This window comes from Uranotaenia lowii, chromosome 2, assembly GCF_029784155.1.
Source record: "Uranotaenia lowii strain MFRU-FL chromosome 2, ASM2978415v1, whole genome shotgun sequence".
NCBI classification, from domain to species: domain Eukaryota; kingdom Metazoa; phylum Arthropoda; class Insecta; order Diptera; family Culicidae; genus Uranotaenia; species Uranotaenia lowii.
In genome coordinates this window covers 99,542,264-99,568,184 of record NC_073692.1, presented here as the reverse complement: position 1 = coordinate 99,568,184, position 25,921 = coordinate 99,542,264, and the positions used below count along the sequence as shown (strand labels likewise).

At 33.2% G+C, this 25,921-nt stretch overlaps 1 protein-coding gene across 2 annotated transcripts in view; it reads left to right on the top strand.

Moving 5' to 3' along the window:
- Positions 1-1,466: 1,466 nt before the first annotated feature.
- LOC129746262 (uncharacterized) overlaps positions 1,467-25,921 on the top strand; it is a 160,883-nt gene continuing 136,428 nt past the window's right edge. Inside the window, exons 1-2 of one of the 2 annotated variants that reach the window (XM_055739842.1) lie at positions 1,467-1,586; positions 2,070-2,507. In XM_055739842.1, the coding sequence (XP_055595817.1) occupies positions 2,473-2,507 (35 nt within the window). In that variant the 5' untranslated portion in view covers positions 1,467-1,586; positions 2,070-2,472. Of the gene's footprint in view, positions 1,587-1,617; positions 1,803-2,069; positions 2,508-25,921 lie in introns of those variants that run through there. The other variant, XM_055739843.1, reaches the window with a different exon arrangement.

The following is a 25,921-nucleotide window of genomic DNA, read 5'->3' as shown; positions in this document are numbered from 1 at the left end:
TTGTTGCTCAAAATTGTTGCCTCTGAAAAATGTTATAATTTGATTTTAATTGATGCCTTCTAAATAATTTTCACAAATTTCATTTATTTTTGGAAGGTGTAGCAAAGCACACCAGGTCATCTTGTAAACAATAAAAATGTCTCCACTAAATGGATTATTGCTGCTCCTTAGTGCAACGGGAGTTCGGTGAATTCACCCATTGATGCATTATCGTGTTCAATCGGTATCTACCCTTTTCATTCTTGTAATACGATCAAAACAATTAACGAACCCTCGAGCACATGTGCGTAGTTACCTTAACAAACTGCAATTCCGTACCAATCGAACAAGAATATAAAAAACGAGGGGTAACGAAACACATTCTAGTAGTCGTTAATCACCACGGATAAAGCTAACAAGCCATCACGCGTTGTTCCGGTAGCTCTTGCAAGACTCGATAATACAAGGGTGAGGTTCTAAATTGATGTTCGACAAGCTTCTTACCCGTGAGGGTAACTGTGAATTCAACAAATGTCAAATTCGGGGGATTCAGATTTTTAAAAACACGTAAAACACAACGTAATTTGTTCAAGCTATAAATTGCAATAGATTCTGGAAAAAATCTAATTAATCAAAAAATATAAATATTTTGTTCCCTCAAAAATATTTTTTAATTTGGTATTATTTTTGTTAAGGAACTCATAATTACTTGATCAAAGTATAAGAAATTGAGTGCTGTTCAACTTGTGAACAAAATTTATGTGTCAATAAGTCTGGTCCAATAAATCTGTGCCTCTCGCAGCATCCACAGCACAGGTTGACACTACTGAACACTTTCCTAGGCAGGTAGCCCCCCACGATTTGTTGCCTGTGTATTTGAAGAGAGCGCCCGAGCGAGTGTAAACTCCCCATCAACCACGTTTTCTCAGAGCGCAGCAAAGCTCCCTCTTTTTTGGAGAATCCATCTCCCCATCCACAAAACAACACAACACAAACAATCACAAAGCCGCCCGATTAATTGCTGCCGCCAGAAAGAGGTTCGTCGTCTCATCGTTTTTGTAAGGAGGATCCGCTGCATTGAAGTCTCTCAGCTGAGAAAATTCGCTCGATTCGGGGAGAAAGAGTTTGTTTGCATTTTTTCGCATGCGGAACCGCTGCTCGTTTCGAAGCGCGGAATGTGCCTAGCTCTTCAACTTTAACGACGAAAAACCAGTTCTAACCCGATCTCGGCGCGCTGGACATTGTTGTTGTTTGATCGGTGTTGCTGCTGCTTCTCTTCGAAGGGGTTGGAGAGCGATTTCGGTAGCCGACCATCCCCGTGTCCGAAGTCCTGTCTTCGGTCTGTCTGCACAGCAGCAGGGCAAGTGGAGGAGTATCGTAAATTTTACTTTCGGTGACGTCGCCACGGACTCGGATCGATCGGTTGGCACGAGACGAGGGTGGTTGGATGGAAGCAAGAGCAAGCAAAAACGATCGCGATGATCATCATGAGGCCGAGGCTGGCGACGGACTTTTGATTTCGTTAAAGCACCCAAGAGCAGCTCGTTCGCGAATCAGTCGTTGAGGAGTCGTCGCAGCGTGAGCACGCGTGCCTTTCCGGGAAAAAGGTCTGGTTTTCTCTCATTCTGAGTGTGTGTTAGTGGTTGGCATCTTCGTTGGTTAGATCCGGGACTCTTTACATCCGGGATTGCGTGGTCCTAGCCGAGTGCGGTATCGAGCGTGTTGTTTACTCGTAACGACTAGTGATCTTGATAGTTTTCACCCTTTCCGGAGGGGAAAGGTCATCCGCGATCTTAAGAGGGAAAAATATCGGCAGCTGAAGAGTGTGTTGTGAAGTTCAATCCCCAAGTCTTATTGGCACTTGAAGATTTCAAATTGCATAAACTTTAGAGAAGTGAACTTGATCTTTTAAGACCTTTTGAATCGGGTTGGGGGGATGTGTTCAAAATAGAAAAAAGAATGCATCAAGTGTGATTTACTTTATGATACTTAAAAACAAATTTCTAACATTTAAAAAATAGTAGATTCAAGTGTCAAATTTGTAGACAGGTTGTTACTATCTTTAACGATTTTTTTTTTGTTTTCTATAGGATATTGTGCAAACGCGTGGTGAAAGTGATCATCAAAAAAAAAATAGTAATCCAATATTGATTCAATTGGCAAAATAATTTGTGGTGCAGCAGCTGTGATCGAAAAAAAAATCGAGTGTGTATTTCTTGATTCCGAAGAAAGCGAGGAAGTTGTACGGTACACACCACGTCTAGAGTAGCACGTGTGGCGGTACAAATTTAGTAGCGAGTAGTCTCATCGAGTGGGTGAAAATCGCACATGACATAACTCAGTCCAGTACAAAAGGAAAGAAGAGGAGAGCAGAAGAAAAAAAAAAGTGGTCAATCAAGCTAATCAGTTTCTAACAAGAGTTGACTAGTGAGTGAGTGAAGATCGCTTCTTCAATCAACGTAGAGGAGCAACACCTCCCCGAACTTGGACGAAATGACGCGGAAAAGCAGAGCATTGTTCAGTATAAGGTAGGTTCCAGAAGTATTTGGCAATCAGTAATGGAACAGATGGGCATTTGAAAATTTATTTTCATCAAGAAAACCATTAAAACCAACCATTATTTTTAAGATAAATGTGATTCAAAAAAACCTCAAAATTATTCGAAAAATATTGAGAGCGGTTTAGAGCTTTAGACTTAGTTTGCAAGTTTGACATTAGAATAAAAAATTGACCTCTGATAAAAAGAAAAATATTTTTTTTTAATTTGTAGAAAAAAAGGTTCTCAAAATTGGATTTCCAAAGCTTAGAAATTTTCATGGCGAATACGGATTTCTAATTAAAATAAATCATATTTTTGGTATTTTTTCAGAATTACCTATAAAAAAAATAACATTTCACATATTATCTTATATCCAAATCATAATTTTTCAATATTCAGAATTTTCAATGCTAGGCCATGCTAAATCATTAAAATTTGCTACCTTTTAAAGTTTTGAACTTAACGAAGTTCCTATTTTTCTAAAAGAAATTTGAGAATTAAATTTCTTTATTTTAACTCTTGAATTAAACAAATAAAACTTTTTTTAAAAAGACATTCTTGAGTTTTCTGAACTAGAGAGTAAAAAGTTTGAAGATCTATTTTAAAATTGTTATCGAAATTAAAATCTTCCTAATGCTACAAGTTTATATAAAACTACCAACAAAGTATTCACGACTTTCTAATGATAACCCGATCAGAAGAAAAATCAAAATTATGTCAAGATGAGATATTTTTATACTCAACTTTTTCTATCAATTTTGAGTTAGAATTCAGTACTCGTAGAATAATAAAATATCTAAAATTATATCAAAAAATCTATCCAATCATAGCTAAATTATATCAGTTTTTGATATACTTATATCGAGCTTATATCTCATTCATATAGCAAAGTTTTATGTTGAGCAGAATAAAACCTTACATAATCATAACTCATCAAGATATCAATGATTCGAGAAAAATTTACAGTGGAATGTCGATAACCCACATTTTTTGCAAAAAACATGTAATTTTTTGGTTTCCCAAAATAAGATTTAATTTCATGAATCAATGAGCGAAAAAATCCTTGAAAACAACAAGAATAGTGAAAAAAAACTTATTGAATTCCTAAAAAAACAGTGCATTATATAGTGAAATCTAGTGTGATGTAGAAAAGTTTAAACTTAAAAATGAGGGTGAAAACATTTGGTTAATCCCTCTAAAAATAAAGCGTACAAAAAAAATTAGCGAAATTCATTAACGTACGATTTGGGCCATTGACTTCTATGTCCGTTTATCATGGAAAGTTGTATGCATATAAAAATAAGATGTTATTATAATATTTTATGCCTAACCATTTGAAACAAATTCTTTATCGTTGAAAATGAATTCAATCTTTTTCAAGAATGTCAATCAAAATAAGATATAACACAGATTTAAAAAACTTATAGTCGAAAACTTTTTTTACACGATTGTAACTGGAAAAGATATAAATATCTCAATGAGATATGTTTGAGTTATTGTTTTGATATGCTTTCCTGATCGGGAAATGCATTTTACAGATGCCTTAAAAGGTATTATGTTTTAAATATGTAAAATCAGTTCTGATTTGAATCCTAGAACGAAGATAAATTGTAAACATTCATGACGTTGAGCCTAATCTGAAAACATACAAAAATTTATTTAAAAGCCAAATCAATCAAATTAATAAGGTATTTGAGAATCTTTCTATGTTTACAATTCAATTTTTTTCATAGCAGAAAAGTTTAACAAATTTGAGTTCAATATAATCATATTTATGATATAAAATAGAAAAAATTCCTTGAAAGACATCAGTTTTTTTCATTGAATTTTTTAGATTTTTTGTGATCAAATTTGAAATTCGAATCAAAGTTTCAAAAACTTTATTTATTATTATAAAATTCCTTCAAAATAGTCACTTTTGAGCTTTAACAATTCCATTCCCATTTTTTAAATCTACTTACAATGATAAATTCTGTGATCTTTGAATTCATGTTGTATGTTTATATCACCTTTCTATACCAATGCTATGAATACTTATTATAGGGAATGATTCGAAAATAATCTGCAACACTTTGATTTGTGCATAACTTTTGACTGCATAAATGGAAATTGATAAAATTTTCAGTCAAGCTGTCAAGTAATTTAATGTAAACATGTACAAAATTCGGTTACAATCTGTCAAGTGGTTTTTAGATAGCGTCTAATACAAGAGCTTATAGAAATTTTATGGCAGGATCGAGAAAAATCCAGGAAGGTCCCAGTGGGAGACCCATAAACAGCTGGAAATAAACTATTCAAATAAAGTTAATATTGTAAATTGTGTAAGGAAACCTTGAAATCTAACAGTGAGCTTCAATTGGAATAAAAGTGAAGATGATTTTTTTTTTTTTTTTTTTTACTTTATTTAGCTTTTATTAACCGTATAAGTTCGTAAACTGTTGTCGGCTACTCAGTTTATATAAAGCAATCAATGCGTGTGTGTACTTAAGGCTTAGTTTTATCTTTAATAACTAAAGCTTATTACTACTACTCATAGGAAGGATAGTCAAGAAACGGGTAAAGGAAAGGGTAAAGGAAGGGGCAGAGGAAAGGAAAATGGAAACGGAGGATAGGAAAGGCGGTATTTTAAATATCCCATATCAGGTTGTGCGTAGCTAGGAAACCATTTCCTGTTTCCAATCTCCCAAGAGTCCATATTTTGGCAAGATTTACCGCGCTTGCATTCGCGTTGCTTCGGTGGATAACTAGTTTCTTGGGAGGGCTAGGCGTTTTAAATTTGCTGATTGATTTCATGAAGTCAAGGAATTTAAGAGGTTTTAATTAATAAGTGCTTAATTAATAAATTAATTTTTTCAAGATAAAAAGCTGCCTACTGGTGAAACTAAAAAAACGGTGGTCAAATCGTGCGCAAAATATTTGTATCACTAGCGGGTAGATATATTTTTAAATTTCGTAATGCTTAGCGAAGCGAACTCTTTAGCGGGCACTTGGCAGGTTTCAAGCCAGAAACTCTTCGTTGAATGTTCTGTCTGGATGTTTCAGAGATAAACGAACAAAAAAGGAAAAATTTGATGTTCAGCGCTTGAGGTGGCTGACAATCTGTAGAAGCGTTTCATAACGTAAGCTACCCAGCAAACATAAAAATGTACCAAAAATGATAACTTAAGTCGTTTATAATAATGTTGCGAATCGGAATTCCATTTGCATAGTGAAAAATCCGTATAAAATGTCGCCTGAAGTTAGTTTAAATCGGATATGATGGAAAGTCCGACATGTTTTTAAATTTTGGAATGATTTTGCTCCCACGCGAGCTTCAAGTGAGAAAATCATCATCATGTTCTCTCTGCAACCATTCATACAGCAAACTTCTATGTTGAGCAGTGCAGTGCATTCAGATGCCAAAAAAATCAGATGAGAATTGAGTAATATTGGTCAATGAGAGAACTGTCAAATATTATCGCTGGCAACGATTTGAAGGCTATGAGAGCAAAATCTTTCACTCTCTTGTATTCTTCCGATAGGTACGAATAAGTTGTTGGATGATGCCCAATTGGTGTAGTTTTCATCGTTTTAGAAAAAAAATTTATGCATGTATATTGCCTCCACTTTGGTAAGTAAATGTTGTTTTTTTCAACATTCATACGATGATTCTATAATGTATATGGAACGTATATCAAAACAACATAAAAATATAGCTACAACAATGTTTGCCGGGTAAATTTATCATAACTTCGACGAAATCAATTTTTCAAGTAATTTAGAAGAATAGCTTGAGGAAACAGATAACGTTATCAAAAGTAGCCTTGATAAAAAAAAATGGGTAAAAGCAGGGCCGCAGGAAGAGCCGGCTCTTGGGGGTGGGGGGTTTTGGTGACTGATTGTTTTCTACACTGAACCCAAATTCACTCTTAAAATACACATGATTTTTCACTTAAAAACAAGGATCCAGTGATTTTCTTCCATTCAAGTGCGACACATACATTTCACTTGGCAGTCACTTAAATTTCAAGTGAATTCATCCACATTCACTTCAGTCGTCACTTGAATTTGAAGTGAGAAAAAATATTCACTTCCCATCACTTGAATTTCAAGTGAATGTCAGGTTGTTATTGTGTTTATTTTCAGAGTTCGAAATGGCAAATTCTAAAGAGCAGCGTTTAAAGCTTATGCTGGATTTGGATTTTCCCAATTCTTTAATAGGCGATTTTGGCGGTAGTTTGTGTTAAACGCGATGTAAGAAAAAGTTATTTAAAGGTGTTATCATGTTTCAGCTTGTGGGTGGAACGGGACAGGTTTTTTGGTTTGCAGTAGGGAAGATTTAGAAGTCGCACTATCCGCAGTTACCGATCTGCCTTGGGATTACGATGGAATTTTCCTTTCGCCATAAATTTATGGCGAAAGCGTAATGTAAGTATTTGAAATTGTAGTGCTGTTCGTTAAATGTTCTTTTATTTAAAAACGCGAGAGATAATTAACTAGAAACATACTTAGAAACTCAGATAAATTTCACTCGAACGTCCTAGTGTAATTCACTTGACCGGTCACTTAAGTGAATTCACTTGACCTATCACTTAAAATTCAAATGAAATTACGTATGGCGAGAATTTACTACAGATGTCACTTATTTTTTAAGTCAAAATTATTTTGGGTGTATGGTAGTTTTGCTCAAACAATGCATGAAAAAATGTTATATAATTTTTTTTTTCGTTTGGATTATTCATTAGTTCTTCTACATAAGAAATCTTTCGTTTTTAACCTTAACATTTTCTAAAACGTCTCAAACCACTACCACTCAAATACTTTTTTTTAAATTTATATGATGAAGCTTTAAGTTACAAAATACAGAAATGACTTTCATCGATGTTCGAAATCGATGATTGATTTACTCAACATTCTAATAGATTTGCTTTCTTAAATTTGAGCATGGAACAAGTGCTTTTAAAAAAAACCTCCTTTAAAAAAAATTAAATATATTCTGAAATTAAAAAAAAAAAGGAAAACCGACTAAATTCTTTAGCGAATTCAATGTTTCCAACGGTCGATGAAAAAATATCAAATTTTCAAAAGTGAAAGTAAAATATAAAAATTTTGCTCTTCAAGTCTAATTCTTGCGATTCTGGTTCGAAATTAAACAATCTAGAAAACTGCAATTTAAAGAAAAAAACTAAACAATACACCGAGCAAATACGAAATTTCCCGCAGATTTTTTCTCGAAAAAAAATATTGGTTTCTTTATCGACTAACATTCTTCATTCAAAATCAATGCCAAAACCTAAATCCTATGGATGGTTTTTTCATTCAATAGATGTAATTTTTTTTATCAAAGAAATTTAAAAATAAAATCAAATTTTACCTTATATTTGTGGTTCTCAGCTGATATTTTGAAAGAACGTTACCTATCATTATTAAAAGTTAGCGATCTCTTGCTATTTGAATTCTTTAATGGAGAAGTCAGTTTATTTTTTTTTTTGTTGATTGTAAAATTCATATACCCTCTGAATCTAGATTCGAATTTTCAATATCGATCCTAAATCTGAATTTTAAATCTGCATTCAAGAGTTTAATTTTTAATCTATTAGCGAATTTCAAAACGTTTTCTTAATCTCAATTGCAAATTACAATTTTAATAATGTACGAAGATGAGAAATCTATTTCAGAGTCAGTTTTCAGAGAAGTTTTGGGTTTCAAACATTATTTCATTTTTCTTTTCATCCGACTTGTGAATCTGAATTTAAATATTAGTTTCTGATGAAGATTTGGTTCCAAGTTTTCAGTTAAGTTAACCTTCCTAGGCCGTTCGCAAAATTTTGAACAAATTATTTTTCGCTTGTTTTGACTAGTAAATTGATTTCGTTCCACTGGTCACATTTCTTGGCCGATATTTATGAATTTAGATTCATTGTTTAGGTAATTTATTCAAGATTTTAAATATAAATAATCGATAATAAATCGATTTGACTTATCAGAACGCTTTGAACAGAAAAAAGACATCATTTTAAAATTCATATATCTGCAGTATAGGTTGGGGTAATAATTTTTTTTTATATGTTTTGAAATTGTGAAAAATAAATCTTTTTAAACATATATAAAAATTTTAGGGTCCCATGGGAGTTTTGGTCGCGATCTTGGAATTACCGGAAAAAAAAATTCTCACTTTTCAAAAGACGTAACATTTTTCCTTAGCAGCGCTGTTTCTCATTCATAATTGGACCGATTTTCAAAATTTAAATTTTAGTTTTATTTTGATAACATGATAATCATTTTCACTGAATACACTTAGTATCTCAAATATTACTGTTATTCGTAATACGAGAATGAAAACAAGAAAAAAATCGTGATTTTCGAACCCGTCTGTTATGATGCGCACATTTCTCATTTTGTTATCGTGATTTCTTAAAACTTTTCATCAAACCTGCCCATTTTTTATATACCCAATGATAGATTTTAATCTCTACAATCGATTGATATGCTGTTTATGTGGTTTTTCAAAAATTTGTAGCAACGTTTTCCGAATTTACTAAAAGATATCGGAATTCGTCCAGATTTTCAAAAGTTTTGTAGCAAGCAAGCACAACCCCCCGGGAGAGCGTAAATCGAACAAAATCCATGGCTCTCCCAGTCGTGCTCTCGAAATCTGCCGTCCTATGGCAGACTGAAGGAATCGCCCGCATGGTTACGTAGGGTGGTTTGTGCTGAATATGAATATGAATATTTTTACGTACCTAATTCATAGCTAAGTCATTGTCTTCATCATTTTGATTATTTTTCAGCTTTTCAAAGTTACAGAGACCTAGTGCAGAATTTATTTTATCTGTAATGCATAGTGTGGTTTCAAAACGACACCTAATTTAAATTATTTCGGAAGCGCGTGGATATTGTTATATGAAAAACAATCACAACCACGGGGGGGGCCCTTCTTTCCCCAGTTCCTACGGCCATGGTTCATAGTATACATTATAGATGGCGCACGCAGTGCTCATCAAAATGGGGGTAGGCTTAATAGTGGCACGGTCTTAAAACATAAGGGAAGATTGTTGTGATTTTGAAAGAAAAGAGTAAAATTTAATATTGAAGATCTAAATTTGTAAAGTAAAAAAACATATCGTGTTGGGATTTTTTTCAATTCAGGTGTCCAAAACGAAATGCTTGAAGCAAGTTTTAATGAAAAAACCATAAAAGGTAATTTGGAAGCCTCAAATAATATTCAAATTCTGCTGATGAATTTAAGAAAAAAAAAATCATTTTAAGTTTTTGTTTTGTTGAGTGATTCCCGGGGTTCAACCAAATTTTTACCAGGATATCGCCCGGATTTTAGGTCAACAATTTCGAAACCAAATGCCCGGATTTACGTGCTGAAAGTTTCCGAATCTCGATTTCTAGCGCCTTTCGATAACACCGTCGATGTAGTTCCCCGTTTGAGATCCAATTTCCAGGCAAATACCAGGCACGGATGATATTCCGCAGGCAGCTATTTACAAATACTTGCAATTTTTTCGTCATCCAAGAAACAATTACAAAAATCCAAAATATCAAAACTACAATCCTAAAACTATGAAAATTTCCCAAATACATTTTAGAATAATTTTGACAAGCGCTTGTAGCTTCGATGTTCAGTTTCACAAATAATGATGATGTTTCGATTCACTGATAAGCTAGAACGATTTACTTTAAACAACGGAAACTTCCCTGTTGGCAAATAGAATTAAGAAGTTCCAGGAATACTGAATTTTTAGTCAGAATTGAACATGATCACACATTTCATTTAAATCGATTCCATCGTTGATAGATACCAATGAACTCCATCGATCGATCCGGGTAGTTTTCTCGTCAATTTGGTTGTTTTGGTGGTAATCGATTCAAACAAAACCTCAAAATCGAAACCAGAAACTTTCTGCTCTCATCGACATACCCGCAATAATCTTCAGATAGGTATCTATCTATGGATTACGTATGTGAGTTTTGTTGTTGTTTTCTCACCGGTCGGTGTGCTCAATGAAAGTGAAACCCCATACTGGCCATCGGTATTTATAGTCGCCCAGGCCACATGCAAAGTTTGCCTCTGGGTTCATTTCTCCTGGGATTTGAGACCATAATATGTCATAAAGGGTATGTTGGGGCTAGAGTTTATCAACGCAGAAACTGTCTGAAATCTTCTAAACTTGAGAAAATAAACACAAAAAACACTGAAAACTGCGAAACTGATCTCAGAGAAACAAAACCATCAGTTTATTGGTGTAGACTTTAAACAGTCGATAAATTTACTGCTGAACGACAACTTTCACAAAGGTTTAAGCGCTCCACAAAGCAGAATGAGCATAACTCACGAGAGTCTTTCACTTAGGAAGTTAGCATTGGAAGCTTTGAATTGGTTTGTAACATGAGGTACATCACCACGCACCAAAATATTGCTTTACTTTTCAATCTTTAAGCAAGTCGAATTGATTGTTAAATTCTTGAAAAATCGAGCTTGGTTGATAACAAAGTTTGGCTTTTTCTAGTGCCAAAAGCAAATATTCCAAAAACCAAGCTCTGTGGTATTCCCCATACATTTTGTTGAAACAAAATTTCAATGTAGTATTTTAACAAAACTTAAAATAATTTTTGTCAATGTTAGAAGTAAGTGTGTAAGTAGTTTAGCCGAATTATAATTATTTATCATAATTTTAGGTGGAAGAACTTCAAGGGGCTCAATCTGGAAAATGTTCTCTTGGACTACTATTTGATTGAAGCTGAAAGTTCTACATATTACTTGATTTTTTTTTTTTCAACATTTTATACACAAGGATTTTCAAACTATCAGGATGAATACTAATTATTTATCTTTGATCAAAATAACAAACGAATTTGTCTCGGTACAAACAGCAGCAGCATCCACAGTGACTAAAGATAAACAATCAGACCGCCCCGGCGTGTGTAGAAAAGCTATTAGTATAAGCGGAAAATAGTAGATATGATAGATGAGAAATTTTGTAAAATTTGATTAAAAAGATTTCCGTTTATTTTTATAATTATTAGTTCTAAAGATGGTTGAAATTAAACAAGTAAACTGAAACGATAACAACTTGGCAGTTAATTTATTTAATCACCGAGACAAATCAATCCAAAAAACGGGAAAAAACTTTATTTTGATATCTTAAATTTTTATTGAATTACAGAAAACGTGAAAGAAAGTGGACACTGTTTTAGAACAATCAATAGCTACACGAAAATAAATTAGAAGCATTCAAATTCAAAGAGACTTAATCTTTTATCCAGAGGACCTTAACTTTTGTCAGAAAAACAAGCAAAATCGATAGATGCATATAAAGCCGATTGACTAGTTAATTTTTTGAGTCTTTTTTCCAAACAATTATTGTCTTATTTAAGCTATTACTCGGTACTTGTCCGGATAATTGACACAAAGTTTAGGAAAAGTTCGGTCCGATCCGGTTGTTGAAAATAGCCAGGATTTTGTCCGGGTTTATTCATTTTATTTGTAAAATCTAACAAACACTCAAATTTGATTATACAAGTTTCTAAGTTCTACGTCTAAAAACTATTTGTTGATCAAGTTTTATCGATACAATCATAAACAGTGTTTTGGAAGCCTGTATTACGATTTTATAACTGCTGATGTGTCTTGATGAAATAAAATGTGTTTTCTTCTTGATTTTTACTTAATAATTTCAAGGCTTTGGCCAAATCTGCCCGGATTTCGAGTTGAGAATTTTGAAACCAAATACCTGGATTTTGCCAGGTTTTTAGATGAAATTTCCCGCAAAGGACCCGTAAAAAATCTGGCAACCTTTATCTAATTACAGTAAAGTTTTTTTTTCAATAAATACAGGTTATATCATGTTCAGCAGTGATAACGAACTGTAGAGACCAATTGGACTCAAAGGATTCATTCTAAAGACATTTTCTTTCTGACAGCTTGTAATTTTAAATTAAAACGCTCTAATTATTAGAACGATACTTGATTTCGTAGAATAATTGGAAGCATTTTCGTGAAGCAAAGAAAAATTCCTTTTTATTTCACAGATAATAAGTCATAGAAAAAGAGAAATCTAAAAGTTAGTTTACAACTCCAAAACCATAGCACTTTTTTTTTCTTTTAAAAACTTCAAACAGTAAAGTTATTTTACTTGAACAAAATCAATCTTCTAAATTCTTTTCATCAGGCCATTAGTAAAAATTATTAGATTGATATTTTGAATATCATGCTACGCGATTGTCAAGATCTATTTAGGAGAAAAATATATTTTTTTGAACTCTGAGGATCAGTTTAACTCGAAACAAACAGTTTAGAAAACTTTTTTTTAAAATAGAAATTTGCATTGCTTTGAAAATAAGGCATTATGAAGTTTCATATCAACGGCAACGATTGATATATTGTTAATGAATTTTTTTAAAGTAACTTTTCTAAGTTAGAACATTTGGAAAAGATGGAAAAGTAATCTTCAGGTCACATTTTGTTAAATCTCTGAATCAAAAGTTAGTAACTCGAAAGAAATTTGTTTTGAGCTAATAGCAAGTTTGTAGATAAAGCTAAGTAATCAAGTTACCCCAGGACCCAAATCTCCTTACGCTCCCCTACGGAACCCATCAATTTGGCAGGTAGAAAAAGCAACATTTAAGAATATTATTGAGAAATTCAAATTAGGTTAAATTTGTTAAAAAAAAACATGAATCAACTTTTTTCAAGATCATGAGTAAATTTGGTTTTGGTGAAAAAAGTTAGAGAAGGTCTCTTTTTGTTTTTTTTTTCTAGCTTTAGCTGGAGTATTGGATTTTCCAAACAAAATATGGCATTCAAATTAAAAGAAAACCTTTAATATCATTTTAACCATACGACAACAAAGCTACTTAGTAAGTTAAATTCGTGAATATAGAAAACTGATAAGTGATCTCAAATGATGCCAGAAGAATTCTGTCGAATTTTGTAGTGATCTTTTTAAAAACATTTTAATGTGTAAATTCACGTTTATCAATTATAATCGAATAATTTTCCTAAAAATTGCTGTATGTACTTTCCATTTTTGAATCACCATATCATCAAAATTCGAGCACGTTGATGAAATCTGTTACCGGTTTTGAATTCTGGGCGATGATTCCTTTAATCGATTTAGTTTATCAGAAATAAGAATAAAAATTCCCCGTTGTATCAGTTTGTATTCCAAACCCGTCAAAAGACGCGAGAGAAAGTTTGTCTTGCTGGAAGATGAAAATGATTTATTTTAGAAACTCAAGGTTTTATTAACTTGCCAAATGAAATTCCAAAACCCATCTAAATGATGGGCTCCGTAAATCTAGCGATAAGGACGCCGTACTAAAAATATTTCGATATTCATTTACTGAAAAGTACTAACAAGATCTTTATAATGTGTATAAATAATGTTAAATAACTTCAGCTCATTAGAAGCTGTGAAATTAGCTTTATATTTGAGAAGTGGATTTGACCCCGAGAACTTTACCAAAATCCTTTATTTCAAGATTTTTTTCTTAAAAATAACTTTAAAAATTTGGGAACTATGCGCACGTCAATAATCACTCGTTTTTCACCTTTTTTTACAAAAACTGATGGAAATTTGATTTATTTTGAAGCAAAGAGTTCACTACTCCTGCGTTCAAATAAAAAACCTCCTGAAATTTAACATTGAACTATTTTTTCTGCAGTGTTGTTAGATTCTTTCACGAAGAAAGAAGTTAAAGACGGGTTGGCCCGACCTAAATCTCATTTAAAAACCTGACAGAATTTATATTTTTTACCTGAACTCAGTAACAGTGTTAATTGGAGGAAAAATATTCATTCATTTTTAACCGGATTGATGCCAACGTAAGAACTTTACTACACGAAAGGTATGAATTAAAAAAGATTGACTTTTTTTTCGGATGATGATTGAAAATAAACCATGATAGATAATTGAGTTCTGTGAGTTTTCAATGGAAGGTCATAAAATGAGTTATTTTTGAAAAATATATCAAACCTTTGCAAGCGGCCTCCTGGCGTTTTATCAGAAAATTCAACATGGCTGGCAAAACTTCATGTGGAAATAGATGAAAACTAGTTTTTCATATTTCTCCTGAAAAAATGTCTCAAAATCCCATACAAACTTCAGGCTCGTAGAGTGACGCTTACTCGTGATCCGATCTGGCCCTTATTTGGCATAAGATGTACTATCCAAGTATTAATTTTAGCCTGCAGCGCATAACATTTCACAGGTTTTGAATTTCCGTTTCAAATTTTGGGGCAGTCTACAATGCTGCATGAGAGTTTTAAATATCAGTGCTTGAAAAAGTAAACCCGTGAAAAATCGGCATTTTCTGTCCATGTTTTTTTATTTCGTACGTTATTTGTATATTCATGTTAAACAAAATTTATCTGCAAAGAATGAAAAAAATACAAATACATGTGCAACCATCTAAAATTTACTTCAAAGTCATTACTGCCCAACCAAGGTTGTCAAAAAAAATTCCTTGCTTTGACGTAATAAGTTCTAACGTTTTGTGGTTTTACCCAAAAAAATATGTAATGGTTTTTTGTGATGCATTTTTTTAATAATTTCAGTCATATCAAATTGCGTTTTTTTACATTTAAACTTGAGAAAAGTCACATAACATTAAAAAGTTTTTTTATTTTCTAATCCAAAGTTTATTTAAAATCCCAGGTCGATGTAAAAAAAATATTTAGGAAAAATGTACGAAATTCGAAAATTCTGTGAAATCTAGGAATATTTCTAAAATTCTGTTGTGTAACATTGATTCTGTGATCAAAATTAGCTCAAAATTGTGGGAAATTATAGAGATTATATGATAGTTGTGTTTACAATGACCAGAGAGTCTGTTATCAGGATTTACTTGAAGTCAACAAAAATGTTATTTCAATTATCGGCTTTATCGGTGTAAAGTGATGTCCTTTTTGATAGGGACATGATGCTTCTAAATAAATTCTACACACATTCTCACCACCTTTCATTTCTTTCAACTTTTCATCCATCTATACAAATAATCATTATTTTAAGATGTCCCTACTAAAAAGGACATCACTTTTCACCGATAAAGCCAATGAATGAAATAACAAACATACATTACGTTGATTAATCTCTTTATCAAGTTAACATATAATTTGATGTGTTTGGAGAGGATTTTCCTAAAAAAAAGTTTAGTTTGTCGACAGTGTCCAACTCTTTCAATATTGCGCATGCTGGTTTGAAGACCAACTTTAAATTTGGTTCCTGAACCAACATGGCGATATTGGGACAGACGGCTCTGGTCCGCAAAATTCCTTTTCCGATCCAGCTTTGGCAAGATAGTCGGCGCACTCGTTTACAAAAATTCCCTTATGCTCATGTACTCATAGAAGATCTAATCCTTTGCCTTCAGCAAGTTCTTCGATTGCTTTCCGGCATGCAAATACCAGTTTTGATCTAGAACTGGAAGCTCTAAGTGATTTGATAGCTGCTTGGCTATCAGAACAGACATAGATTGTTCCAATCAGAATTTTCTTTTAGAGTGCAATGGGCACTCCATTCATAATATTTAGCATATAGGTCAGCCTAAAAGATTGTACAATATCTACCTTAAAGTTGAACATGTTCTTTTTCTTTACTCGTGACAGTAAATTCCTGCACCTGCAGGGCCATTTGATAATGAACCGTCAGTATAGAATACAATATGAGAAGACATTGGGTCCTCCACGAAACTTGCTAACCATTCTTGAGAAGAAGGAAATTTGACTATAAAGCCCATGTAGGGAAAACAACTCAAGAGTGTCAAATAACTAGATGAAAATTTGCTGTGATTTTGGCAATCTTGACCTCAACTTTAAATGTACTAGCAATACGTTTTTAAACGTCCGAACTTGATCGACAATGGATCCAAGCAATAGTTTCATTAACCAATTTTATAATTTTGTCCCTCTAAGTGAAGGCATCATGTGTAGATTTTTGTCTAACACAGCCATTTTGGATCACAGAAATATGACATCAACAAATATTTTATGAATTCATCTTTTACACTTTACAAATAAGGAGTCGCCAAAATTCTTTTTACACGAAACAAATTGATGAGTGGGGATAGAGAAGAAAATTGAAGATTCCAGATTCTCAGATGACTAAATCTGTTCAATCTTTCACATCACTACAACTTCCTCGAAGGTGGATTGAGAAGAGACTTACTAAAAAACATAGTTTCCCACCGAATTCAACTGGGTTACGAAAACCATAAAAGATAGCTTATTGCACGTTAGTAGCACCTGACTCAAATTGATAAAAGCCGCTGTAATTCGAGATATCGAAATCAAAGCACACGAAACCGAATTGTTTTCAACTAGAGCTCACTCAGGTTTCATGTTTTTTTATCGTTTTGCGAGCAATCAACCAAAAGTACCTTCTAAAAATCCCGCCTAATTTGCCACTGCCAGAACTTCATTCTTCTGACGATCGATAAAGTGAATTGCACAAAAACGCAGAAGCGCCACCCGACTGACACCACACACAACAATTCACAGCACAGGTGAAACATTTCAAGCCGAAACACTACTTCTCAAAACAATTCTGCTTGGCTTCTCAAAGTCGAGAAACGTCTACCAGTTCAATGGTTCATCATCTAGCAAAAATGAAAAAAAAAAAACAAAAACAAAACACCACACCTTATGCAATAGCGCATGCCACGAGTCAACCGTATCCAATCCACGCCATATTCATTTATGCATTTTGAGCTTGGGGCTGCCTTCAACCGTCGCGTCGTCGTACCGCATCGCTTTTTTTCTTGATGCTTCGTGATGGGGGTGTTTTCTGATGCATCAAGCAAAGAGCCACCTATATCAGCGCAGCGGCTTCGTCCGATGAAGATGCTCCACTAGACTTCTCCCCTAGCCCATTTCATCTCGTCTCCTGAGAAGCGAAGGTTTTCTCGAAGATGCTGCAGCAGCCAGCCTCTTAAAGCCGCTCCGCAACAAAGTGCGACTGATTGCGGGTCTCTATCTTGAAGTTTTATACCTTGTAAAGCTTAGTTCTTTTAGAAATGGGACATTTTCATTTGCTAATAGCTCGTTAACTAGTTATTGGATATTAAAAACTTTGACAGCATTTTGTTGCCTGTAAAAAATACTATTCGACCTATTTTTTTCAAAATTTAAACTTTACGCGTTTTTGAGATATGTACGATGCAAGAGAAAAAGAAAAAAATTATTTTGCACAGTTTCCTTTAAAATACGTCATTATCAAATTGATAGCTGAAAAAACCGTTGATTATTCAAAGAATTACTGAGTTTTTGTGGTGGATAAGTATGCAAACACTGTAAATAATGTCCACAAAGTTCAAATCAAGCATTGGAGTGAAGCACATGATCGGCAACAACGGTTAAGGGTCATCAAGGAAGTCAAGTCTCATACCAGCATTTTTAATTTTTAATAAACGAAAAACTAAGGGTAGATCGCTGAAATGTCCAAAACAATTTTCTCCGATAAGCTGATAGTGTTGCCTAGTGATGACTCATTGAAATCCAACCTCAAACATATATTTTTTGATAGTTCCAAAGCGCTTAAGCTCTAAAACCGGTACCGGAAAAAAAACGTACAAAAATGTGGTCAAAAATAATCAAATTTGTTCATTTCGGAACAACTGTATCCACTAAAATGCTTCCAGTTTCCAGTTTCCAGAGAAGTATTGGACCAAAAAGTATCAAAAATTGAAGAAGGAGGGTGAAGCCACCTGAAATATAGATTTTACGAAGTATAAGTTGGAGAAACTGATCAATACCATGACTGAAAAAAGTGTGCGCCGGCCAATGGGAGATACCAAGAATAAAGTAGAAATTTCTTTAACCAAAAACGGTAAATATTTTTTTTCAAATTTTTCCATAAAAGATCATAACATTACCTTATTTTTCGTCAAAGAAAGTATTTCGTTTTAACGAATGGTTTTTTAGATACAGGCATTCGTAACTGTCCCATTTCTAAAAGAACTAAGCTTTAGATATGAATGTCGACCGACGATGTACATGCCGGCACATCTTTTTTGGGGGCCCCCGGTTTTCGATAGACCGACAACACCATTTAAGCAAACCTGGTCTGGCACACTGACTCAAACTAACTAGGAAGCGGTTTCGAGCAGCCATACTTGAGCGGTCCCCCGAACACTGCTGAAGCTGGAGGGCACTTGCAAACTCGTAAACGATGAAGATAAGTCGCTTTTCTAATGATTAGGTTTAGGTTACGCATCCACTACCTTACTATAGATACTAGTGCTGGCTGACGATGATGGCACAACCTCTAGAGATACACTAGAGAGAAATAAACTTTGAAGACGAAAAAAAAAGCTCCAGGGAGGAAGTTGGAAGCGTTATGCAAGCGGAACGATTATATTTTGGGTGAGAAAATTGATAACATTTGACGATTTTTGTTTTACGGCTTCTCATCTCGTGACCCCGCGTGTCGGCTGCATTGAAGATGATTATCTCGAACTCTAAATAACCTTTACTACTTTCTATTGGGTGATTTATGTTGATTATAAGCATACGAGTTCGTTTAACAGTACAACGCTCATACCACACGTAATGAATCCGATAAGTAGTTTCGACGATGCTGATAATTAATAGCGTGCTCGAAGATAAAACTGAAAGTTAAGCAATTATATTAAGCGTAATAAAATTATCAAAAGAAATTTACTCGTTCATAACGTACATCGTAGCGTATAGAAACTAATATATGGTTTTTGGTTCTTGGGAATTCGAACCAACTAAGATACAAATGAGACACGAAAGTTGATAACAGGAGTAATTTTTCAAACCTATATACCTAAATTTATATTGCTATATTGCTAACGTATGTCGTAAGAATCATATCAAGATAAACTTTATTTAAGATGAACATTCGAGTAAAATTAGTGAACCTTCATATAAGAGAAGCGACATCTGATCCCTCTTAAAATGAAATATGTGGCAACATCGCCGAAATCTTGGACAAAAAAATTCCCAGCACTGTTTTCTGGCTCAATGTTCAAGCTCTAAAGTGAACGCTCCTTCAATCCAACAAAACAACATTGAACTCGATGCCCGAAGGATCGCGATAAACGGTATGAATGACTTGAATTTCGTTAATATTTAATCAGTTAGCTTTCTAACTAGAAACATGATTCACCAAAGCATTAAAAAAAATTGCACCTAATCATAAATTCATATGACCAGCTGAAAAATATCTGTTTGAACTATAACAACAATCGCAATACCTTCCTTGGTTAAGTTTTCAATAAGAAAGGTAAAAGCTCTGCGACAAAATGCTCGGATCGATTGGAATCGATTTTGACAGTTCTTTTGCTCGATTGGAATTTTGTGTTTCAGATGTCACTTCTCTTATATACAGGTTCACTAAGTAAAATGTGATGATATGTTGTAACTGCACACTACGAAAAAAATCTGTAAAATCACATCACATCAGTGATGTAAATAAATAAAGCATCAGATATGACGGAATTTTCAGTGCTAGCTGGAAATTACACGACAGTAAAATGTTGCAACGTGTAAATTAAAAAATGATGTAAAATTTGGCAACATGTAAAATAAAAATGATGTAAATTTTAAAATCACTGAGTATTGGAAAAAAAAACTTTCCCATTGGAATCTATTTTGTTTTATTTATTGGTATTTATGATTCAATAATGGAATTTTCTCATCTCACAATGAAAATAAAACCATTTTGTAATTAATTTAATTTATTTTATTTAGTGACAATATTTTTTTATTCTCACAATTTTTTTTTATTGGGAGTCACATTCACGCTTTTCATTTTTCCCCGAGGTACCAGATCCAAAGATGAATAACTTGGAGCCGCTTCCAAAACCGCATCCTGCTTCACGAAGACCTCTAGGAACCTTACTCGCGAAAAAATTGCTTAAAAAAATTCTTTGGTGTACGACTTGACTTGACACTTTTTTTTTGTTTCGATTATAATCGTTTTAACATCTTTATGTCATTCATTGACACTTTGTTTACATTTGCCTGATCCAGTTCATGAGAGTTCATAATTTTACATGACATTATCACGTTCAGTGTATTGTAAAATTGATTAAACTAAAATTCGATGTCCTCATCACATTCCATGACGTGTAATTTTAAGAAATTTTTATTCAGTGTTGTTAAGAATTGTGTGTGACCAAAAAATTTTGTAAAATTACATCACATGTAACGAAAAAGAAGCATCACATATGATGGAATTTTCAGTGCGAGTTGAATATTCCACGTAAACTTCAAAAAACGTGTAAAATTTAAAGACATGTAATATTCTATTAGCACTGAAAATTCCGTCATATGTGATGCTTCATTTTATTTACATCATATGTGATGGAAATTTACATCAAATAATCGCGTTCCGTGTCAAGTAATATTCATGTCATTAAAATTCAGTGCTGTTAAGGATTAAACTTTTTTTAATCGATGAATTTTCATTGGTAAATCGAGTTCTATGTCATGTAATATTACAGGTTTTCAGTTGTCAGTGTTGTTAAGGATTCAGATTTTTTTGCTGTGTAAAATATTTTATTGAACATCCCAAAGCAGAATTAATTCCACACCATAAAGTAAGTTAAATATGAAAAATCTTGTAGTTTAACTAAAGCTTAGTTCTTTTAGAAATGGGACAGTAACGAATGCGTGTATCTCAAAAACTATTCGTTTGATCTAAATACGTTTTATGAGGGAAATGAAGGTAATCTTATGTTAATTCATGAAAAAAAATTTTAAAAAAAATTTATCGTTTTTTGTAAGAAAAAATTTTACTTTACTCTTGGTACCTTCCATCGGCCGGCGCACACTTTTTTCAGCCATGATATTGATCAGTTTTTCAAACTTAAAGTTCGTCAAATCTGTATTTTAGGTGACTACATCTTTTTTCTTCAATTTATGCTATTTTTTGGTCCAATAATTCTCTTTTAATAGAAACTGAGGCCAATTTAGTGGATACTGCTGTTTCGAAATTGCCAAAACTTGATTATATTTGAGCCCCTTTAAAACGGTTTTAATGGAATTTCTGCTGGCAAAATCTGACAATAACTAAGTAAAACCATCATGAGATTGAACTTAAAGTATAATCGGTTAGCATAGACCGTAGGTTGCGAAGGGTACATACAAGATTACTATTTTTAGGCTTTAAAAACCAGCGAAAACCTAAGTTTCCGTTTTGAAAATTGTTGTTTAATCTGTATACAAGCAGAATATTGGCGAATCATTATATTTTTTAACAAAACAACCAGCAAATACATACTTTAATAAGCTAGGGACCTTGCCACGAGCAGACACGTTAAAGGATTCAAAAGCTAAATTTGTTTGGAGTAGGGTTTTTCATAAATTTTGTCGTCCATCAGAAATCACCTGTCCCATTGCCTCGGTACCGGCTTGACTTCCCTTATGACTAAGCTTGCCAGATTGCCCGGACATTTGATGCAAAATTTCGATAAAGTCCGGTCCGGCCCGGTTGCCCGGATATCGTGAAAAAAGTCCGGAGTTTTTCACAATTTTCACAAAGAAACAAAAAAAAATCAAAGTTTTTGAGTAAGTTTCAGCAAAATCGATTAACGGTATGGAAATTTTCAACGGTTGTTTCAAATAATTTCGCTGATTTACTTTTATAAACCTTTAAATATTTAAGTGTTCGAAAAAGTTTTTGGAAGTCTGCAATTACATAAATAAAATATTAATTTCAATTTTTTTGCATTTTTTCTTTGCTTTTATGTATAATAACACTTAAATTTTTCCCGGTTTTTGCCCGGTTTTTGGATTTGAAAAATTGAAATCCATGCCCGGATTTTGCCAGGCTTTTTTGAAAAAATGCCCGGAATTGCTAGGCCCGGATGGGAGTTTTAACTTTAGTTGCCGATCATGTGCTTCATTCCAATGCTTTATTTGAACTTTGTGGACATTTTTGACAGTGTTTGCATACTTTTCCGCCACTCACTTACAGTAATTCTATGAATAACCAACGGTTTTATCAGCAATCAATTTAAAAATGATGGATTTTGAAGGAAACTGTGCAAAATTATTTTTTTCATTTTTTCTTGTATCATGAATATCTCAAAAACGCGTTAATTTAAAATTATGAAAAAAATAGATCTGATAGTACTTTTTACAGGCAGCAAAATGCTGTAAAAGTTTTGAACGTCCGATTATTAGTAAACGAGCTATTAGCAAATGAAAGTGTCCCATTTTTAAAAGAACTAAGCTTTATCGTAACTCGGAAAACGTTTCTTCCTAAAATTCTAAACTGATCATATCAGAAACAAAAACGTATGGAATAATTATCACAATCAACAAAAAAATTACTTATTTTACAAAACGTATCACACAAAACATAGTCTGAAGTGAATTAAGAAGACCAAAATAGCTCTAAAACAGGGTAAGCCACCTTTTAAACGAACGAACCAATTTCAATTATAAAACTTTTCGGCGGGCCGCACTCAAAATAACACTTGTGTACATTTCGCAAAACTTTTTTCATTATAATTATAGGAATATATTGATTTACGTACAGAACATCTAATTACGATTCTTCGACAAACAATTTTAAAAACGAAATATCAAACGAAATCATGTGTTGTTTATTTGAAATATTGAAAGTTTTATTACGGTTTCAATCCAAGTCGGACAATATCAGCCGAAATTTATTTGTTTTATCTCTTTAATATTAGTTATTGTCCATTTTGTTAATAATTAAATTTATTCAATTAATTTGAACGTTATCGCTGCACTTCGATTTTCTTTTCACAGACGTCATATGATTAATGTTTTTGCGAAATTTTTTCAAGGCGAAAACGTTTGCATTATTTACCTATCACATTCGAATGTCTTCTGGAGCTATACCAATCCAATTACTACAAATTTGGAAGACATATTAGGAAGACATATTAGTAAACCGCTGTATTTGCAGATTTTGACATTGATTCGATATTGACATTTTTTTTATAAACAATTCTGTTTTCTGACCGTATTTTCAAATTGTTTTTTTCACTATTTAGATTTGCCTTCGAAGCCCTGATTTATTTTCTACAGACGGTTGATAAAATGTTATTTTAAGTTCAGTATAAGTTCATTATGATATTAAACGAGGGCACAAAAATCTGTGATTTCAATGATTTTCAAACAATTTTGGGCAAAGAATCCATGTTACAATTCACATTCTTTATCCTTGAAAGTATTTACCTAAAGATTTCAAATACTTCTCTCTTTTAATAGGATTTGTAACGCTGGTAATTGTGTGAATTGTTATATTCCATGTAAAAAGATTCAATATGTCGTTGTTTGGTGTAACTTTTCGGGGTAATTAAAGGAAAACGTAGCACAAAAATCCGCCACAGATTTTATAAGTTTAGTAACAGAATTACAAACATTGTTTTTGTCAAGACGTCAGTATTATTTTGTCAGCGATTTTTATATGGGAGTGTGGGGAATCATGGGCGACTTTTTTCTTTGCTCCATAACTTCCTCTCTATTCTACATTTCTAACGTATTATAAGGTTTTTTTTAATAAGTTGTTCTCTTCAAGATGCGACTGTTTAAAAAAAATATTTTTTTTTTTTGAAAAATGATGGGGAATTGTGGGCCACCAAATCCAAATTGACCAAATAACATGCCAAATTTATGAGTTGACCAAAAGTGTAATTTCATAATTCATTTCATTATTTTGAAGCAATTTCAGGTAATGAAATAAAAAAGAGAGTTGTGTATGATCGAATAGTTTTGGCAAAATTCCTTATATAAAGTTTATGTTCGTCTATATAGCATTGAATAAACTGACAGAATATTTTTCTTATCTCTTCATTTGACGTCAAAAAACTTTACAGATAGGATAAATGTATTTCTAAACAAAGCAGGAATGAAGCTCCTATCAATTTACAAAATTCTTTGTGATCAATTTTGCTTTTTGCCAAAGAAAATACCATGTTTTCCATACAGACATCCGTCCAAAAAAGAGCGAAATCGTCTGCTGGGCGGTAATGAACCTCATTTTCTATCCGGCACCATTTTTGATCGCGTTCATTGATTTTGATGAACCTTGGCCTGGCATTAGATCAAACATTTTTACATCTTTGGAACAAATTTCAAGAATTTTCGAAGAAAATTGACAAGGATACAGCAAATTTAGTGAAGTAATTCTTAAATTCCTTTTTTCACGGGAATAGCTGTATCTTTGTTTCCAGATATTGTAAAGACTTCAAATTTTGTAGAATTTTTTTTTTTGCTTTAATTGGATAGTTGAACTAGATTGTGTGCAAATTTCATGAAAAAATATCAACCGCGAGAGAAATGACAGCTTGTCAAAGTTGGAAGTGTGTGCACTGATTCCCGCGATTACTTTTTTTTTTAACGCAACTGTATAAATATATTTGTGTACATTTAATTTTTGGGCAACACGTACGCCATTTATAAAACATTCTATGTAACATCCTTTTTCTCAAATCAAGGCTATTGTTGCTTACGTTTTCTGTTCCCTGCAGCTTCAAGTTATAACGAATGTAACCGATTGTTCTTCGGTTCAAAAACAACATATTTGACTTTTTATAACTCCATCACAGTTTTTGGGTTTTGGCACGATTCCAGATTCAACTGAAAAAGAGTATTACCTTTTTCTGACCTACTGAAGTACTTTGCAGGGATCGTCGCATTTGAAGGCAGTTTTATTAATATATTTATGCATTCATCATGTTAATCGTTATGAAACACTGAGTGATTTGCAGTCTCCACAGATTGTTAGCCTCCTCAAGACAACAATTTTTTCAATTTTTTCTTCTTGTTTATTTTCGGAAAATACAGGCGAGACTTGTTTACGAAGTATTTCTTGGTGGATACCTGCCAGATGACCGCTATAGAGTTCGTTTTGCTGTCCATTACGAAATTTTTAACAAGTTCCCCACTAGAAGTACAAATATTTTGCGCACGATTTAACCACCGTATTTTGTTCATTTTGATCGGTGGGCAGCTTTTCTACCTTGTAGAAATGTCGTCAGGCCTGCTTTAGTCAACTAGACGAACCAATCAGAAAAATTCATCAATTTTTTTTCCGAAAACACTCCTTATGTTAATAAAAGCCTGCAGTTTTGTCCGGCTTCACCCGGATATTTGATTCAAAATTTGAGAAAGGTCCGATCCGACTCTAGAACACGAACACCACTTTAACAGGAGGCCTCAGCCCTAACCTCAAACCATTGGAAAACAGAATCGATTCTTTAGAAGGGCGCACGATAAACGCGATTTTCCGGTTCTAATATCGACAAATTCGCCCTGTGGAAAAGTGATACAAAGATGCTCGTGTTTTGGTTTTTTAGGATGTTCAGGGGTGCCAAGTGCATTGATATTTGGAAAATGATTATATTTTTTAATTGAATTGTTATTGGAAAAACCTTTTCTTGAGTATTTATATGAACAAAATAACACTT